The sequence below is a fragment of the Canis lupus genome, chromosome 11 (assembly GCF_011100685.1).
Source record: "Canis lupus familiaris isolate Mischka breed German Shepherd chromosome 11, alternate assembly UU_Cfam_GSD_1.0, whole genome shotgun sequence".
Taxonomy (NCBI): Eukaryota; Metazoa; Chordata; class Mammalia; order Carnivora; family Canidae; genus Canis; species Canis lupus.
In genome coordinates, this window is record NC_049232.1 from 50,743,174 (window position 1) to 50,763,471 (window position 20,298).

The 20,298-nt window shown below is 52.7% G+C and overlaps 1 protein-coding gene across 2 annotated transcripts; it reads right to left on the bottom strand.

The window, feature by feature from the left end:
- Positions 1-11,394: 11,394 nt before the first annotated feature.
- Positions 11,395-18,386, bottom strand: AQP3 (aquaporin 3). Of its 2 annotated transcripts, none has more exons than XM_038552610.1 (6): positions 18,024-18,386; positions 14,018-14,144; positions 13,515-13,652; positions 13,040-13,158; positions 12,492-12,709; positions 11,395-12,406 (listed from the first exon to the last, which is right to left on the bottom strand). In XM_038552610.1, exons 1-6 carry the CDS (start codon positions 18,225-18,227, stop codon positions 12,238-12,240), a joined length of 975 nt encoding a protein of 324 aa, XP_038408538.1. In that variant the 5' UTR covers positions 18,228-18,386; the 3' UTR covers positions 11,395-12,237. The 2 variants fall into 2 exon arrangements, with proteins under 2 accessions (XP_038408538.1, XP_038408539.1); XM_038552611.1 differs by lacking the exon at positions 18,024-18,386 and adding an exon at positions 17,337-17,492.
- Positions 18,387-20,298: the final 1,912 nt, after the last annotated feature.

The following is a 20,298-nucleotide window of genomic DNA, read 5'->3' on the forward strand; positions in this document are numbered from 1 at the left end:
CAGTACTCTTTCAATACCCTGGGAATAAATGCTTAGCCCCCAGGTCCAGCTACCATAGAGATGAAATGAAGCACAGTGCCAGGACAAAGCTCAAAGGTAAGCAGCATGACAACCCCAGGTAGAGAAGCCTGAAAGGCCTATACACCAGAGGAGAAAGCCCATTTGGGGACCCAGAAGAGGAGCTGGAGATAAGGAGGATGTTGACGATAGCGACAGGGGGAGGCAGAGATGGGCAGTGCTGGTGAACCAACAAAGAGGACAGGGGTCAGCTGAGGATAGTCCAGAGGACTTAAAGGTGATGGGGACTGGGACAGGTGGTAAGGAGTGTGGTGACAAAGGTGACTAGGATGACAGGGACAGCTGGTGACATCAAGGTGACAGGGAAGATGGGAGTAGAACTAGCCAGTGACAGGGTTAGGGTAGAGGCAGTTGATAAAGAAGATAGGGTTGATTCAGATAGCAACAGCCTTGGGCACGGGGATGGGACAGGGATGGTGGCATGCTGAAGAAGGTAATGCAGGGATGGAAACTGGGTCAAGGGATAGCATGGTTAAGAAAGGGCCAGTGGTTATGACGCAGGGATGATAGTGAGGGGGACAAATGAGTGACAAGGTCAGAGATGAGTGGTGACCATGAAGGTGACCCAGGGCTGACAGGAAGTGTGAGTGGTGATGATGTCTCTGCTGGTGGCAAACTAGAGACACCCACTCCACACCCTCCTCCGGGCCCATTTCAACATCAGAACTGTTTCCTAGGCCGCAGGTCCAATGACTCAGGTACCACGCAACAGCCCGGCCTCAGATAAGATCTGCAGGTATTGCCACTGCCAGAAGGGCTGGCTGGGTGCCCTTCCCGGCTGTGTCCAGGCCCATCAAGGGACCCAGGTATGGAACCTTAGTGTCATCTCTGCCTCCTCCCTCCTGGGTTCACATCCACACCAATCTGAGGCTCACCAAGAACTCCTAACCTTCCTCTCCTTGGAGGATACAACTTTTGCCACAAGTCCCCTAGCCAGGGCTTGTGTATTCCACTAGCATCTTCCACAGCTGACCCCATTAGAAGTTTCTGGATCTCCTAATGCTTAGTCCTAACCATTCTCTGGAAAGAGAAAGAAGGAAGGTGGGTTTCAAGGGGTGGGGGTCTGGTGTGTCTTAAATAATCCCATGTATTCATCCCACAAATATTTATTGAGCTCCCGTAGCATAGCAGGGCCTAGCTTTTACAACCAGACCTATGGTTCCGTGTCTCCATGAAGCTCGCTTGGTCTGGGAAGTAAACATGTAAATCTCAGTCATCATCAAGAGAGTGCTATTCCCTTGGGATGTGGGCAGGGCGGGGCACAAACTGCTTTTCAAAACCTGAGGAAAGTGGGTCCCACTAAAGGAAATCTCAGGACCTGTGCTGGTGACCCTTTTGAGCTTTGCTCAGTTCAATACTTGAGCAAAACAAAACAAAACGTAAAGTACACCAAGGGGAAGAAAGTGTGAAGGGAAAGAAAACCAGGGATTTGGCCGGAGGCTTAGGTGCTGAATAGAATGAGGTATCAGGACAAAGGTGCCACCGTGGAGGAGCCAAAACGATTTCCAAAAACAGGGATGTCTAACATTCGACTTGAAGGTATTGGGTTTGTGCAAAGCAAATGCTCTCCATCTCCCCAAGCCTTCAACACAGTTTGTTATGAACATAAAGACCTGCTATGAAAAAGAGAAAGAAAGAGAAAGAAGAAAAGAAAGAAGGAAGGAAGGAAGGAAGGAAGGAAGGAAGGAAGGAAGGAAGGAAGGAAGGAAGGAAGGAGAAAAGAAAGAAAGAAAAAGAAAGAAGAAAGAAAGAAAGAAAGAAAGAAAGAAAAAGAAAGAAAGAAAGAAGAAAGAAAGAAAGAAAGAAAGAAAGAAAGAAAGAAAGAAAGAAAGAAAGAAAGAAAGAAAGAAAGGAAGAAAGGAAGAAAGAAAGAAAAAGAGGGATGCGTGGGTGGCTCATTGGTTGAGCATCTGCCTTTGGCTCTGGTTGTAGGCCCGGAGTTCCAGGATCGAGTCCCACATTGGACTCCCCTCAAGAAGCCTGCTTCTCCCTCTGCCTATGTCTCACCTCTCTGTGTCTCTCATGAATAAATAAATAAAATCTTAAAAGAAAAAAAAAAAAGGCTTTCTCTTTTTCTTTCTTCCTCTCTCCCTTCCTTCCTTCTCCCTCCCTCCTTCTCTTTCTTTGTTTTTTCCTCCCTCCCTCCCTCCTTTCTTTCCTCCCTCCCTCTCATCACCTGAATCTAAGACTGTTTTAGGAACCCCAGAAGAGAATTGCAGAATGCTAAAGCTGAAGAGAAAGTTTAGGGTCAAATCATCTCATGCAACACCCCCTGTTGATTCTGAAGGAGAAACTGAGGCAGGGTGGTGATGGAACTTGCTCTGGGTCTCAGAGAAACTTGGGGCTCTTAACACCCAGGCCTCCTACCACACTTTCTGATCTGGTCATTGTGCATCTGGTCTCCATAGAACACAAGGTTTGCCCCGGCTACTCTTCCCTGCTTCCCTACCATGGTGCTGGATGGATTCGAAAAGGCCACTAAGCAAGAGCCTTAGGCTTCAGTTTCCCAGATCTTCCTTGATCAGGATCCTCTCTGACCAGGCCCTACCCACCCCTTCCAGTCTCATCTGGTATCTAAGCTCCAGTCACACTGAATTCCTTTCATCTTTTCCAGAACACATGATCTCCTGTACCAGGGCTTTGCTCAAGCTGTTGCCTTTACCTAGAGTACCCCACCAGACTAACTTCTTCTCATTGTTCAGGTCTCACTATAGAGGTACAGAGCTGGTTTTTTGGGCAGGTGGCCTTATGGATGTTTTAAGGCTTGATGGGCATTGGAGAGGTCCCATACTTGATTTAACACTGTTGCCATTTGGAAATTCTAAATAATTTCTGTGGGATCCCTGGGTGGCACAGCGGTTTGGTGCCTGCCTTTGGCCCAGGGCGCGATCCTCAAGACCCGGGATCGAATCCCACATCGGGCTCCTGGTGCATGGAGCCTGCTTCTCCCTCTGCCTATGTCTCTGCCTCTCTCTCTCTCTCTGTATGACTATCATAAGTAAATAAAATTAAAAAAAAAAGAAAATTAAAAATAAATAATTAAATAAATAAATACTTTTGTGGTTTTGTTTTGTTTTATTATTTATTTATTTCTTCATTCATCGAGAGAAAGAGAATGTGTATGTGCTGGCACAGCAAGGGTGGGGAGTGGCGGGGGAGCAGGACAGAGGAAGAGAGAATCTTAAGCAAGCTCCACACCCAGCAGGAGCCCGATACAGGGCTGGATCTTACCACTCTGAGATCATGACCTGAGCTGAAATCAAGAGTCGGACACCTAACCGACTGAGCCTCTCAGGTGCCTGTGAATAATTTTTTTTTAAGATTTTATTTATTTATCCATGAGAGACACAGAGAGAAAGAAAGAGAGAGAGAGGCAGAGAAGAGACACAGGCAGAGGGAGAAGCTGGCTCCATGCAGGGAGCCTGATGTGGGACTCGATCCTGGGTCTCCAGGATCATGCCCTGGGCCGAAGGCAGTGCTAAACCGCTAAGCCACCCAGGCTGCCTGGAATAATTTTTTAATAAGAGTCTCTGCATTTTCTTTTTGCACTAGGCCCCACAAATTACATGACTGGTCCTATAGAGCTGTTTTTTTTCTGGTAAAATGTCCCAATTCCAAATTTCCTTTGATTGATTATATTTGTCATCTCCTCCACCAATTAGCCTTCCAGTTCCATGAAGACAGGAGCCATTTGGTAGGTTCTGGTTCCCCCTTTCTCCAGAGTCCTCAGCTTCTATTTAGGAATCCATTTTGTTCAAATGGCCCTAACAACTCCCTCCAGGCCCAAAGTGAAACATGTGACTAATATTTAATTAGGCTAAGCAATCAGGTCAGGCTTTCCTCATGACTCAGAGGCGAGCATGTGACCAACATGATCCAATAAGAGGGCACCCTCTCTGTTGGGGTTGCTGTGACAAAGATGCTCCCTCTTTCCTGCTAGAAGGCTTTCAATGAGGTTGACACCATAGAAAAAAGAGAGAAAGGACGTGGATGCTAGATTAAGCATCACCTGAAGCTTTCCTCTGATTTTTCAGTTACATAAGTCAATACATTATCATTGTTGACTCAGTCAGAATTCCACTTTTTTGCAGACGCTTCCTACCTAGTGTCTTACACATCTTGCTTATTAAAGTATTCCTTGTACTTATCACAGCCTGGCATTAAAAAGATCCTCAACAATTATTCGATGAAATAATTTTTAAAAATGAATGAAATAGGGCAGCACAGGTGGCCCAGCAGTTTAGCGCCGCCTTCAGCCCATGGCGTGATCCTGGAGTCCCGGGATCGAGTCCCACGTCAGGCTCCCTGCATGGAGCCTGCTTCTCCCTCTGCCTGTGTTTATGCCTCTCTCTCTGTCTCTGTGTCTTTCATGAATAAATAAATAAAATATTTTTTAAAAAATGAATGAAATAAACCCAAGACCTCTGGCAGAAAGACTAGTGATACTACTTTACACAGGAGATGGTTCTAGGAGCTCTTCTGCAGAGTTTCTGCTGGTCTCCCTGATCCTGCATACCTCCAAAGACGTCTACAGGTCCCCCTTTTTCCCAACTAGGCCCAACTCTCTGGGACAGCCCAGAACTTAGTCACTTTCTGTCCATCTCCAGGCAGATGGCCCTGCTGGGGTTTCTCTCTGCAGTTAGGTGTCTCTTGGTTTAGAAGCTATACCCTAAGGGGTGCCTGGCTGGCTTAGTTGGTAGAACATGTGACTCTTGATCTTGGGGTTGTGAGTTCAAGCCTCACATTAGTCGTAAAACTTACTTTAAAAAGTTAATGAATAAAAATAAATAAATAAATAAAAATTAAAAAATAAAAAGTTAATGAATAAAGTTTGTATTAAAAAAGAGAAGAAGTAGCTATACCCTGAGATGGGGACCCAGGCCTAGATTGGCCATTGCCTTATCCAGTAGCTTTGTCAAGTCACCTATATCTGAGTCATCTTGCAGTGTTTTAGGAGCTAGCTTTTATAACCATACTCAGCCTCCAGCTGTGTAGACTGGCAGTGAAGATGTGGACCCGTTGGCTTCAGAGGGTGAGATGGCCCTTGCTGTTTGGTTGCCTGGGATTCTAAACTTCTGTGAAGCTGACATGCAGCTCCACTAGTTAGAAATGGGGAGGTTTAGTCAATCCTGCTATCCTCCTGTTCAGCAAGTGTTTGTCAACAGCTGCTGTGTGCCCTGCCCAGTGATTGGGACTCTAGTCATATTCTTTAAACCTCCAGCCTCCTGACTCTTGGCTCTGAAAATCTGGGTTGTGACCCCAAAACCTAAAGGCTTCTGAACTCCACATCCGGACCAACCTCACATCCTGTGACCCCCATCTCTTCATCCTGTGTCTCTGCACTTCCACCCCCACCCCCAACACTTCCAGTCTGTTAGATGCATCCTTTGCTTTTGCTGCTCTCATCCACAGATATGGGGACCCACAAGGAAGAGTGTATTTTGAGCGTGAGTGTTGAGTAAGAGTGTGTTCAAGAGAGAGTGAGTGTGCATGACTGTGTGAATAAGTATAAGGACACGGAGTATATGTGTGTGTGTGTGTCCATAAGTTATGTTCATATGTAAGCACACATAAGTGTATCTAAATGTGTTTGAGCATCTGAGTATGTGAGTGAGTGTGAATTAGTGTCAGAGTATGAGTGTGCATGCATGGGTATAAATGGGTTGAGCACGGGGGAGTGTGGGGAGGGTGTGTCAGGGAATGAGTGAGAGCATAAATGTGTTTGTGTGAGCATAAGTACATACACCCCATTTCTACAGTCACAACAGATACATCTTCATGTGTATGTGGGTACACATGCACATCTAAGGGTCAAAAGTGACCCAAGCTATAAACCCTTACTCCGATAAAGGGAAGATTTTGTTCACAGGCCGGGATCAGGATCACTGTCCCCTTTCCACTCCCCCGCATAGAACTAAAGATCCTCCAGGGAAAGGCTACCTCTACCAGGAAAGAGCTCCATCTGACCAGCAGCCTGCCTCCTGGCTTAGGCCAGGCCACCTCCTCCCCTCCCTCAGCCCATTTCCGGCCAGGCCCTGGCAGTGACCCTGAGCAGAGAGGCAAAGGATGAGGGTGGTGGGCAGTACATTCCAGGTGCCTTCTTGGCTATGGGGGGCGTCTCCTTGGAGACAAGAGATGGACCGTGTCCAGATGATTATCAGGGCTCCCAGAGTTCTCTCTCCCTTCACCTAGCCTCTCACAGCCAGGGTTCCTTGGCTCTGAGGGCAGCAAGGAAGCCTGGCAAAGCACCATCACTAGTTGCAGGCTTCCAGGAAAATGCAGAGGCTAGAGGATGGTGGGAATATACCAGAATGACTTCTCAGAGCAAGAGATTAGAGAAGCTGGTCAAGGGGATTAAATCTGGTTTAAGGCTTTGTCCCCAGAGAACTCTAGGGATGGGAAAGATAATATCCCTTCTCCATACCACACCGTACCTCACTCTGACCTGAAGGCATGACCAAGGCAGTCAAGGGAATGGACCCCAAGAGGGATCAGGGGAGTCAGCTTTCAGTCTGCTCATGACCTCATCCCACTGGCAACCTTAGCCAGTGCCTTCCCCATTGATGCCCACCCACCCCCACCCCTCACCTTCCCACCACTAGCCTCCCCATCCCCCACCCCCCACCCTCGGCCTCCTGTGCTTTGGCCATATGCAAAGATCTTCTCCCTATTTCCAAAGATGCTGGAATTCCCAGGGTGCTGGTAAGAGCTGGAAAAGGCCCTCAGGATCATGCTAATTGTCCTGGTCTGCCCCGTTCTTCAAGAGCTGGAGCAAAATAGCAGTGAGACCTGAGGAAGGACTTCCTGATAAGGCTGTGAGACAAAGCTAGGAAACACAGATTGGGATTTTGCTTCTCCTTGGGATTCAATCTCCCTGGGATTGACTCTCTCCCCTGACCCCACCCTCTGAACCCCGAATTCATCACTACAACCACTCTCAACGCTTACCTGTTCCCCAAAGCCCCACAAGATGGTGAAGAAGCCACCTCTCCCTTTCTCAGGAACCTGAGTTTTCTGGAGAAGAACCAGGATGAGAAAGGGGCTCTGGCTTTCACCTCCCCTCTCCCCAGGCTTCTCAGGGACAGCTGAGTCCACATGAGTTGGAGGGACTAGGGCTAGCCTCCCTGGCTGACTAAGGCCCCACAGAAGAGGCAAACAGCCCAGAGCTGGAAGGGATGGCCTTGGAGAGTCAGGCATCTCACTCCAAGCCTGGCTTGGCTTCATACTTCTCCTCTCCACGGTATACAGAGAGCTCACAAGGACGTGTGATAATAATAGTAATAATATTATTATTCTATATTCTGTAGCACTTATTCCCGCCTCTGGCATTGTTCTGTACATAAATTAACTCACTTCATCCTCGCCTTGTGCAACCCAGTACAGTACTATCCCCATTTTACAGGTGAAGACACTAAAGAGCAGAGAAGTGGAATCTGTCCAGGATCCAGCAGGAACAATATATCCTCAGAGGGTTTCATTGAAGTGAGCTTGTGAATGGGACTATTTACAGAAGCAGGAGCAGGGTCACAGGAACCCCCAAGGGGTAGCCTGAGGACTAACAGCAGGCAGCCAAAGAGAGCAGTGTGACTGGGATGCAGTGAAAGCCCTGGAAAAGGCATGAATGCCTTGATCTTTCCCCCCACCTCCACTCCACCCTCCCTGCCCGCTGATTTCCTGCCTATGACCCCAGCTTGCCAAAGCCAAAGGTAAGCCAGGGGCTAGAGGGCCCGGGTGATGCAGCCCATTGATATTAGCCTCCTGAGGCACGGAGCAGGCCAGAGATCAGATCTAGGGGAAATGGAGACCTCCACACACCTAATGCTTAACGTCCCAAGGCTCCAAATGGCCGGTGATCCCGACCCAGAGCCTGGCTCCCTGAGATGTTGCAGCATGCTGACTGGGAAAGGGGTTGCCAGGAGTCAGGTTGGGGACAAGAGACTGGGTTCTACTGCAGGTTGTGCTGCACTGCTCTGTGATCCGGAGTGAGACTCTGGGTCTCAGTTTCCCCTTCATGCAACTCTGGGACAGCCAAGGTACCCAGACCAGAAAGAGCCTCTGTTCCCACTGCTACTTTTTACCTCAGATAAACCTGGCACCAAAGGCTGAGGCCTCAGGCATGGGGATGAGTCTCTAAGGAGGCCACCCCCAGCTGCTGTTTACTTAGGACTCAGAGGTGGTCTGCAGTGAGCCCCCCATCAGTTGCCCTGACAGCCCCAGTGCCTCAGTCTCTCCTACCTTTGCACTGCCAGCATTCCCTGGCCCACAGCTCGGGGACCCACCCCAGGGCAGGATCCCTCCTCCCAGTGAGGATTTGCAGGGCCTTGCCTAGGCTAGCACCTCCACAGACCCTTCCTTGGGAGATCGGGGAGGGGGGGCATCCCTGGCCTCTGGGGTCTCTGTCTGGGGTGGAGGAGTCCCTCCTCTCCCCTTCCCACCCCACCCAACTCTACCCCACCCATGCTTCCCCAAGCCTGGGGAGCCCCACCCAGGTTTTCAGACAAACAAAATCAAGGGGAAAGAGTTAGCAAGAAGGAGGGAGCTCATCACTAGGAATTAAGGAGGAGGCATGCCCTAGGGTAAGACGAGCGGGACTGGGCTGGTAGGAGAGTCACTCCTAGGTACACATAGAGATGGGCCCAGGTACACCAGATGTTCACTTAGAAGCACACAAAGAATATTCTAGACACAAAGAGCCAGGCAGTGACAGAAACACAGAAAGGGACAGAGACTTGGTTGGCCAGAGTCACAGGGCCACAGAGACATAGTAAGACATACCGAAAGACGGCCACACCCAGAAACACAGAAATGCACACTTGCATGTGTGCACACACAGGCAGGCACACAAGGAAACAGGAACCAAGCTCAGGTTTCAGGGAGGCTGATTTCAATCCAAACAAGCTAGAACTTTAAGGAAACATGGGTGACTCCAAAGTGAGCTGTGGAGGGGACTTGACTCAGGAAGGACAGAGCTGAGGTGTGGGATCTGTCTTCCCTCCCACGTGGCAGTTGTCCCTCCAAGCCCACCCAGGAAAGTGGATGACAATACTTTCCTAAAGGAGATGAAGACATTTCCTTCTAGAACTTGTTATTAGCTAGAACTACTACTAATGGGAGGCAGAGCCTGGACATGAGTGGGGAACGGGGGTGGGAAGCTTCCCTCCTGCCCCTGGAGGGGTCACTCACTGCTGCTTGGTTCATGTCCCTACCAGACCCTGCCCGGAATCACGGCTCCTAGCCTGGCCAGGCCCGACCCTCAGGTGGCCTGACCCTCCATCTAACATGCTCCTTGGGCTGCCTGCTCCTCTGCCCTCTACACCTATGCCTGTGACCCTCTTGCGTTTCCTTTCTCTCCCTCTTGGAAAGCCTCGAGTCAGGGCACAGCAAGCCATCACCCCCATTCCCCCTCCCTCCTCTCAGGAAATTCAGAATCCGTGGAAGGAATCTGAGGCGGAAGAGGATGTTGAATTCAATGACCTTTAAAAACAGCCTTCAGCATCTCTCCATCTCCTCCCCAGTCCTGCGGGAAAAATCATAAGGTGACATTTATTGACTATTTGCTATCCACTGGTTCTTCTGCTAAGTCCTCTTCATGAATTACCTTCCACGACGTTCTTCTCTCAGTGTCTCCCAATTCACAGGTTCAGGGAAAGAAAAATGGCAACCCAAAGTCACACAGCTAGAGAGAAGCCAAGTGGGGCCTGGAATCCAGGTTTGACTACTCTTACCCACTGTACCAGAAGGTCTCCCACCACCCCGTGGGCTGTGGTCAGGATCAGCTGCAGGATTTGAGAAGATACGGGACACACTGGGGAGGAGAGCCAGGTGGGAGCACCAGAGGTTGGACTGGTGTGGCTGGAATGAAATTCTGAAGCTGCATTCCTCTCCCAAGGGTGGCCCTGCCTTCCCCTAGGGCTTGGGAAGGGGACACTCCCTCTGGCTCAGGTCTCTCCAACATTCCAGACACACCTCTTGGGAGCTGGGGACAAGAAGGGAGTGGAGACCTGAGATAGAACTGTCTTCTCCAACTCCCCACTTCCCGGGAATCCTGACTGTGTGGCCCTGCATTTGCCACCCACCCTGTCTGGGCTAGGTCTCCTCATCTGTGAAGTGGCTGGGGAGCACCAGCTTACTTTCTAAAGACCACATTTCTCCTGCCAGACCCAGGGATCCTCTGGCTGCCCTGGGGTTAACTCAGCAGGAGGCCTAGGCTTGGGGACCGCCTTCCCTTTTATTCCCAGTGAAACTTGATGAGGATCTGGTAAGGAGGTACAGAAGGAGAAGGTGAGAAGAGGCCCATGATTTCCTGACCGAGCTTGCTAGGCTCAGGTATGTCTAGCCTCTTGCCTCCCTGGGGGCAGTCATGATACCAGCATCAGTGGGTCCAACCCCAGCCTTAGGGGCAGCAGAGGTGTCAGACTGAAGAACTGAGCAAAGAAGGAGGCAGGGATGAATGTAGCTGTGGTCCCTGAGCTCAGACAACTGACTCTAGAAAAACAGTGGAAGGGTGGGGAAGAGTAGGGATGACTTTCTAGAGGGGACACTAGAGGAGACCAGGATTTCAGTGAGTGAGCCTTTTGGAGCAAAGGTCCAAAGGCACAGAGTACCCAGAGTAGTCTGGGGGTGATGGAGCATTGTGAGGGGATAGGTAGGGACCACGAGCCAGGGCCTGGGGGAGCTGAATGCAGGAGGGAGCGGTTTGGGTTGTGTCTGGAAAGTGGGCAGAGCCATGGAAAGAAGCCACTTTCAACAGTCGTGTCAGAAAGATCCCCGATGGCTTCAGTCCAGTCTGGCTGGGGCCAGCCTGAAGCCAGGGAAACTGCTAAGGGGGCTGTGGCCAAGTTCTGGGCAGATGGGTTAGAGCCTAAACAGCGGCAACCTAAGAAGACTATACAGGTCCCTAGTCTGATTGGTCTCCTCCCGCAACAAGAAGCTCACTACTTTACTTCCTGAATAGCAGTCCTCCCCTTTGGCCAGCTCCGCCCAAGAAAATGTTTTTTCTCTAGGCCAGGTTCAAGCCTGCCTTCCTGGGATGACAGGTGGGTGCAGGGGTCAGGAAGGAGATGCCATTCATTGTGCAAGAGGATGGAAGCTTGGGGGCCACTGAGTTCAAGTTGAGAGGCTTGGGGAAGAGGCTCTCTGACCTGCCTGTGGGACGGACCCTTGCCCCCTGCGTGTACAGGGGCTAGGTGTACTAGCCCTAGGGTGCCCTGGCCAGGTGAGACACCAGCTGGGCACCCTGGTGGTATTGGTGGCTGGACATAATGAAGCTCCTTAGCTGGCCCCAGAACAGCAGGGCAAACAGAGAAATTTGTACAATTGGCAGTTTTAGGCACACATTTTATTTTATTTTTTATATATAAAAGGCAAAAGAGTACATGTATTGAGTGGAGGATTAAAGGAGTGAAGACCCTATTTTAAGTAGGGTCTCCCAACCCCCATCCCTAAAAGTCTAACATCTTGCTGTATTACAAAAAAAGAAAGAAAAAAAAAAAAAAAGGCAAACATGAAACTTATGACCTGGACTTCACCCCACTACCCCTCATGCCTACATTATGACAGAAATACGTTCTCTGCTCCTACTTATATACAGCCAGAGCTCCACACCTGGGCAGTGGGCCTCCCCCCATATTCCCACCCTACCTCCCCAAAGCCTCTAGAAGCCCCCTTGCTGAGAAAAAAGGGCATATACACACACATACTCAGAAGCACATATATCTGGATCCTTCTCCACACAGAGCACCTGAAACACATACAACACACCACAGACGGACCTTCCCCTTCCTCTGGGCTCCCCCCACAGCTAGAATCCTTTCCATTTGGTTGCTTGCCCTGAATATCTTAGAAACCACCACACACACACACACACACACACACACACACACACACACACGCCCACACAGCTGCTCCCCATTCTCTCTTTTTGGGAAACAAAGGGTATGTTGGCCCTATTCCCTGTCCCACCACAGCCTAAAGTCAGTGTCCTAAGGTCCTATTTGTGGAGGGTCCTGGGGGGGAATCCCCCAAGGGGGCTGTCCACTGGAGGGGGAGTAAACAAGGAGCTTCTTAGTCTGGGAGGGGGCCATGGAGGCTTCTAGGGAGCAGCCCTCACACAGTCTGTGGATGCTCAAGGGAGGGGGCGGGGAGGTGGCCCCTGCCCACTCAGATCTGCTCCTTGTGCTTCACGTGGGCCAGCTTCACATTCTCCTGCTCAGTGGAGGGTGGAGGCTGCTCCAGATGGCAGCCGATCATAAGCTGGTACACGAATACGCCCGCAATGGAGCCCAGGAGCGGAGAGACGATGGGCACCCACCACCAGTGGCGGCCGGTCCTGGGGATGGACAGATGTGGTCAGGGGCTGGTGGGGCAGCAGAGGGGAGTCAGGCTAGGGCAGGCTAGGTGGGGGCTGCACTCACGTGAAGACTTCAGAGCCCCAGCCAGCAATAGCGGTGAAAAGGCGAGGACCAAAGTCCCGGGCGGGGTTGACAGCATAACCAGAGTTGAAACCCATGGAAGTGCCGATAACCAGGACCACCAGGCCCACGGTGAAGGCCTCCAGGCCACGGGGCACAGGGTTGTTGTAGGGATCAACAATGGCCAGCACACACACGATGAGGGAGGCTGTGCCGATGAACTAGGGAGTGGGGAGGACGGGGTGAGATGCTGCTCCCAACCCACCGTCCGGCCCCTCCTCAGTCTCTGGGCTCCTGGAGCCTTACCAGTTCCCAAGTTCAGCTCTTTCCAGCAGTGGTGCTAGAATGCTTATGTGCACAAAGGATCCCCTGGGGGACTGACTAAATATGCAGAGTCCTGTTTTGTAAGGACCTGACACCATGATTCTGATGTAGGTGTTCCCACACATTGAAAAACCCAGTCAAGGAGTCCCGTCCCCCAGCCAACCACGGAGCAGCTGAGTACCTTGGCCCTCCTCCCTGTGTTCCCCTCATGATTCCCCGGCCCATACCTGGTCGAAGAATCCATTGACCATGTCCAAGTGTCCAGAGGGGTAGGTGGCAAAGATGCCAGCTGTGCCATTGGGGCCCGAGACTACAAGCTCATTCTTGGCAAAGTCCCAGATTGCATCTGGTGACAGATTAGAGCCAGAGTGGGTGAGGGCAGAAGCCTACCCGCTCTCCTGTCTCAGGCTGGGCCCACCCTCCTGGGGGATCACAGGCGGGAACATCACTGCTGTATTATTACTCAGGAGTCTGTGGAGGGTTGGCAGTGGGGGGGTGGGGGCGGACAGCCTGAGACTCTATTGTTGCCCAACTTGTTTCTTTCCTCTTATGCCCCCCACCTTGGGCCCGTGCGTGAATGAGTGAGTCATGAGCCCAAGGCTTGGGCAGGCCCTAGCTGTCTATCATCAAAAGGCCAGGTGCCAACAGGTCCCAAACAGAGGGAGGGCGGTAGTGGAGGATGGCAGGGCGGAGAATGCTCACCGTAATACAGCCCAAAAACAATCCCAGCACCCAAAAAGGCTCCCAGGGTCTGAGCCAAGGCGTAGACAGGCAGCTTGATCCAGGGCTCGCGTGCCAAGAAACACATGGCAAAGGTCACAGCAGGGTTCAGGTGGGCCCCTGGGCAGAGGAGAGATGGGACCTATTAGTCACTGTAGCTTGCCACAGACGAGAGGCCAGGATCCCTAACCTCCATATTCCCCCTCTCTCGCCCTCGTAAGCAGGGGTGCAGAGAAGGGTTTCTTGTACCAGGTGGGGGGTTGGACTATGTAACAGGCCAACTCTGATAATCTGATTCCAAGGTGAGAGTCACAGGTTCAAAGTATCAAGTTTCTTCTCCACTTTCCTCTTCCAAGGGCTCAAAAAGCTGAGGCCACGGCTATGCCTCATCCTTGGGAGTGTCCCCCACTACCCCATTCCCCCGCCGGGCACCTTGTGGGAATGCCATTTGAAGATTGATGACTGAGGGTGGAGCAAGGCCTTACCAGAGACCTGGCCAGCAACAAGGATGCCCAGGGTGACAGCAAAGCCAAAGGCTAGGTTGATGGTGAGGAAGCCACCGTGGGTGCCCCGGCTGAGCACCACCTGGGCCACGGAGCCACAGCCAAACATCTGTATGAGGAAACAGAACCAGGCAGAGAGAGTGAGGCTCGGCAATTGTCACTCCGGAGGGAAGAGGGAAATCCAGCAACCTCCACCTGCCTTCATCCGGAGAACAGGGAAGCCCTTCCCCGGGGAATCTAACCCAAACCCTCTCGCTGCAGCTGCATCCTGCAAAATAAGCAGACATACCCTCCTACCCACAATGTGCAAACTTTAATTTAACAGGGCCCTGTGGGATGGACTGTATGTAGAGTCTACAATTGGGAGCCCCAAAAGATGTCTGGACCATCTTCTCTAATTTTACTGGAATCTTAGTAGAAGTGAGGTAAAGGGGAGCAGCTTTCACCTTAGCACAGTTTCTCTTCCAGCCCTTCAGGCCTGGCCCACAAAGTGGAAAGGCTCTCACTCATACCCCACCTGCACTTGCCTTCTTCTTCATCTCAGAGAACAGCTTGGGGGTAGGGGTTGAGGATGACATGGGGCACAGAGAAATAGAAAGGAGGCTAGAAGTTAGGGTGAGTCCATCTCTTCTGAATCTGGAATGTCTGAGCCCTGCCCCCACCCTTGCCCCTATTCCCATCCCAGAGCCTCCTCTCTCCACTCACCCCCACCCCTCTCTCAGGGGGTCCAGGTTCCCTACTCAGATGTGGAGGTCCTAAAGACAGTGATCTGAGTGGCCCCTCTCACTAGTCCTAGCAGGGCAGTGGAAGTGGGGAGATTGATCCTAAGGTTTCTGCCAGTGATGGGGGAGATTCAAGAGGCCTAAGGTCTCTGATGTCCTGCAAGTATAGGACATCCTGTTCCTCTTATTTAAATGTAAACATGCAGGATCCCTGGGTGGCTCAGCAGTTTGGTGCCTGCCTTTGGCCCGGGATGTGATCCTGGAGTCCAGGGATAGAGTTCCACATCGGGCTTCCTGCGTGGAGCCTGCTTTTCCTTCTGCCTGTGTCTCTGCTTCTCTCTCTCTGTGTCTCTCATGAATAAATAAATAAAATATTTAAAAAATAATAAATGTTAACATGCTTCTGTACCAGCGACAAAGAGCTATTGCCTTGAGCGCCCATAGTGTTCCATAAAACTGCTCCAGCCCCTGCCCTGGGTTTCCTCTTCTACCTCCCCATAACTAAAAGTTTTATGCCTACCCTGCGAGCAGCTCCCAAGACTTGTGCTAAGGCCCCTGGTCATTCTGATGGATCAGTGTCCTGCTGTACTGGCTTGTTAAGCATTTTGATTATCATCCCGCAGAAAGACCAAGAGATAGTGGGGAAGCCAGCGGGAGTGATGCAGGGCAAAGGTGTGTAGGCAGGTGAGAGCAAAGATCAGAGACTGTGAGTATGTGGGAGGTTGGGGGAAGCATATGGGGTCCGGGGCACCCTGCCCAGCTTGGCAGGCCCTGGCCTTGGCTCTTTTCCTGCCTGAGGCCCAAACCTGGCTCCATCCCAGGAGACCTTGGAGGTAGAAGCTGTCAGAGCCAGTTCCACCACCTTGGGGCTAATCTTCCTCTTCCTCCCCCTCCTTCTCCCGTTTTCCCTGCCTTGCTAGGTACCTCAGAGAAAGGGGCTTCCTCACCCCAAGGCCAGCCCTTATCCTACCACCAGAGGCTCTGGGTCCCCAGCCCACAGAGGTATGCAGGCAAGCCCTCACCCACCACTCAAGGGTCTCCCAGGCTTAGCCCCTCCTCTTTAGGCAGCCCTTGAGGTTCTGCTTTTCACTGACACCAGATGCCTTACGCCCATCTGAGCTTGAAAGCCTTCACAGAAGTAACACCCTCGTTTTGTGGTTGAGGATAAGCCAAATGATCCTGGGGCTCAGTGCAAGGCCTGACTGCTTCTTTGTGGGAGAGGCCAACTGAGATGTGAGAGGATAGGGAGGCCCCTCTATGACTGTGGAAGACACCTTCCCTGGTCCTGGCTGCTCTCTCAAACAGGGGCATGGACCATCAATCAGATAGTGAGGGACATGAGGTTCTGGGCCAGGAGGGCAAAAAGCACCTGCCTCTCCTCCCTTCTTGACATAGGGAGAGAAGGGATGGGGATGATGCAGAGGGCCACTGGTCTTGTGAGGGGCTGTGGATAAAGTGACCCACCTGGCTCCTCCCTTGCTGTTCCTGGAAGCCAAATGTTGAGTCTGAGACCTCTTCTTCTCACCATGGAGCCTGCTCTACCACCACCACCCATTTGGCCACCCCAGCCTTACCTACTTGCCTCTAGTTAAGCTTCCACAGGGGGCCGCCTGGTCTGCCTTATCTACAGTTGGGGCTGGGGCAGAAACGGAATAACCCATTCACCACAATGAAGCAACTGGACCCAAAAGTAACCCAAGGGAAAAACAGGTGTAACCACATGAGGGGCTGAAAATCAGAGAGTAGGTGGGACAGGAAATGGAGACTGTAAGCAGTATTTCTGTCAGACCCAAGAAATGTAAACAAAGTCACCCGGGAACAACCTAGAGACAAAACTAGTGTAACCAAGGAGTAACTGGACTGGAGATAACCCCGGCAGTGGAAGTGGCCTACCCAGAGAACCCACAAACTAACCCAGAGGTTGAGTTAGAGGCTGAGGCTCAGAGTGCTTGGGCACAGAGGGCGACAGCATCTGTCCGGGCGACTGACCATCTGGGAGCCGCTGGCACAGGGGTGTGACTTTAGTTAGACCATGTCCTCTGTGCCCGGGCCTAGCTGCCTTCCGCAGCCTCCTTATCTCTATCCTCCTTTCTTCCAGCTCTGCTGTTTGCACCCTGTGGCCTCCGCCCTCTGCCCCCACCTGTGGCAAACTGTCCTCACATCACGGGAACTTTTGGACTTTCTAAAGCTTAATTATTCATTAGGGGCCAGATATCCAGGACCCAAATAATCTAAGAGAGGCCCATCTGTGCATGCCCCCACTGCCTCGCAGGGCTGGGGCTCTGGGCACCTGGGGAAGGAGAGCCAGGAGTCGCTGGAGGTCTCCGCCTGCAGGGGTGACGCCGCCCGCAGCCTCTGGGCTGGGGCCGCGGCCGTCGGTGGGAGCAACAGCTGGCGTTGTGGCAAGGGTCAGAGCTGCCACGGCTGGGGTTGGAGCGATGCGGGGAGAGCCCTCGGGCACCGGGCGAGGTGGGGAGCAGAGCTGGGAGAGGGGTGGGACCGTCGGGACAACCGGGGAGCAGGGGGCGCGGAGTGTGGGCGCTGGAGAGAGAAGGGCTCCTCCGGGTCCCCCCACTCACCACGAGGATGAGGGTGCCCAGGCACTCGGCCAGAGCCTGGCGGAGCAGCCGGTAGCGGATGTGCAGCATCTCCCCGCAGCGGGACACCAGCTCCTTCTGTCGACCCATGGCGGAGCGGCGGCGGCGGGCGGGGCGCGGGCGGCGGCGGCTGCAGTGGCCCCGAGCGCCGCGCGGCGCCCTTTATAGGAGCGCGAGCCGCGGCCCCGCCCGCCCCGCGGCCCCGCGGCCCCGCCCGCCGCGCCCCGAGCCCGCCCGAGGTGTGGGCGGCCGCCCCCCGCGGCGTGCCTGGGGGCCTGGGGAGGAAGGTCGGGGGCGGCGGGAGCGTGGGCTTTAGGGGTGAGCTCGCTGCGGGAGGGCACGTAGGGGAGGAGGCTGCTGGGGGCTGAGGAGACTGCGGGCTCTGGGGGGGCGGGGGGTACAGGTGCGGGATCTGGGGAGAATGAAGCTCCCCTAGAGGCCTCCTTGGGCGGCTCACAGCGAGCCAAGCTGTCATCCTTGCGACGGTGGGGGTGAGCCGGAGGGTCAGAAAGGACAGAACTGCCCCCCCCCCCCCCCCAGCCCTACAGGTCCTCAGCCAGGGGCTGGAGGGAGGAGGCCCTGGGCCTTCTCATGGTCCAGACCTGGGTGCTCACAGCACGTGTGCTGAGAGCTCACACGCGGTTGTCGCTTGTGCTGACTACACGTCACCTGTTGCCGTCCCGACCAGCTCTGTCCACAGCTGTGTCCACACGTGCCGTGTGTCCGGTGTGCCAGATCCACTTGGACACTTCTCGTGGCTGTGCACATGTCTGTTGGACCTGGTTGGGTTAACTCAGTCTGCCACACGTGTACCTGCGTGTGTTTTGCACATGGTTCCAGAGGCTGAGCCGAGGTTGTCCTGACATGCCACATGCCACATGCTTGCCAGAAGGGTGAGTCCCAGCTGTTTTTAACCTTCTCTTCTCACACTCTCGCTGATCGCCAGCCAAGGGAGAGTGTGACCCTTTAAGAAGTTAAGCTGGCTAAACTGTGAGGGTTGTCAGCCCTGTCCAAGGTGGGGCATGAGGCAACTTTGCTCACTATACTGCATTTAATAATTGGGAAACTGAGGTGTGGTGGCCTGGCCCTACTTCCACAGGACTGGGAGCAAATATGACCTCCCCTGGGTCACAATGGCAGCATTGCCAAGGGAGACCAAATTTTCCAGAGGTACTTAATCTTGGTGGTCTAAAGGCCTTTGAGGAGTGGCTATCAGAAATGAGGGCTCCAGAGATGACTCATGCCCAAAGAGATGGGGTTTAGCAACATACTCTGGATAAATTTACACACTCTCATATGCACACACACACACACACTCACCTGGAGGCTGGCTATAAACCTATAAACAGAGCTCTGTTCACATGCTCATGGGATCCCATTCACATGAAAGCCTGGCCATGGGCTCAAACATATATGTAAGCCACACGTGAGGTCTCCCATGGCCCCTCACCCAGGGAGAAGCACCCCTACTCTCCTGGCCCCCATGGGCTGGGAGGCCCCATGGTGAATCAGGGGGCCATCACCAAGTGCCTACTCACAGCCCCACTGCCAGTCTGTGACTCAAGACACAACCCAAGACTCCCATGCCAGAGCCCAGACTGTAGAAATGGAGACACACCCTCTACCATGCAGCCCTTTCTTCTCCCCATCATGTGATGTGCTTCTCAGACCCTCAATGCCTCAGATGGGACTGCAAAGGCAGCACAGGACAGGAACTGGCAAAGGGCTCAAGACTGAAAGAAAATAGGAAACCCCAGCCCATAGCACCCCATCCTCACCATGCCCCATCCTGGGCTGGCCTGAAGCTAGGGTTGGCCTGGAAACCAGAGCACAGAAGAAAAACAGGGACAGCTCTGCAACCAGCAGGCACACACAAGGCCCTATACACACGTGTTTGCACTCAGATTATAGACGTTCACATGTGCTACACCAAATTCTCCCTCCCACCAGACTCATTCCTATCTATAACTAGTGTGGACACACGTTCATACCTGTACATACACATGCACAATGGGATGGGTTTGGGTCGGAGCTGAGAAGATATGGTATGGGTAGGGCTTCATGCTTCTTAGTGGGCCTGGAAGAGGGAGAAGGATACAATGCCTTCCAAGAGTCCCTTATTCCTACCAGCCCTCATCTGGGATTAAGAGGGGTCAGGGCCTAGGGATTTTGTCCAGAAGTGCCAGGTTGGCCAGAGTTTGGGTGCTGAAGCAGGACCTCTCTGTGACTCTTCTCATTGTAGTCAATGTCAATGGCGCCCCCTGGGGCAAAAGACAGAAAGAAGCATGGCTTCACAGAGAAGTGACTGAGCTTGGTAGGGCCAATTCTGAGTCACATAACTTACTTATAGCCCTCTGGGCTCCCTCCTGTGCTTTGGGAAGGAAAATCAATGCCAAGTGTAGGCTAGAAACCAGCCCACCTGGGAACTCTGAGAGGATGCAGATGAGGAGGAACCACCTCCTCCCAGGGCATCTTGAGCAAGGTCTATGTCTCACCTGGGCGGGAGGGCTGAGCCCAGGAAGGGGCCTTGACGGCCCATCCACCCTGTGGGAGGCTGTGACTCCTTGAGGTCAGAACTGGGGGAGTGGGTTCCCAGGCAAGGGAAGGGCTAGCAATGCAAGTCCCAGCCTGCTGGACTAGAGGGGCTGGCTGGGCCCCTATAAAGCAGGGGGAGGTGGTGACACACCCTTCATTTCCTACCCCCCAAACTCTTTTTGCTTCAATAGAAGCAGTGTGAACCAAGACAAGACACATGGGCCTTGTTGTCAGCAAGTGGGGTAGAGAAGATTGTAGACATTAGAAAATAAGTCATGGTACAGTACCCCCAGCCTCTTTAAATCCCCTAATCTCCTCCAGAGCATTGGAGCAGGATGAGGGGAATGGCAGACCAAAGCAGACATACAGACATTTTCAAGTTTAGAAAGCACTTCCTCCCATTTGCAAA

Coding starts and splice junctions, on each gene's coding strand:
- AQP3 (XM_038552610.1), bottom strand. CDS start 18,227: ATGTGGCATGTCAGGACAACCTCGGCTCAGCCTCTGGAACCATGTGCA. Junction 13,159..13,514: donor TGTTTTTGGGCTGTATTACG/GTGAGCATTCTC, acceptor ATCTGTCACCAG/ATGCAATCTGGGACTTTGCC. Junction 12,407..12,491: donor TGGGGCTCTGAAGTCTTCAC/GTGAGTGCAGCC, acceptor GTCCATCCCCAG/GACCGGCCGCCACTGGTGGT.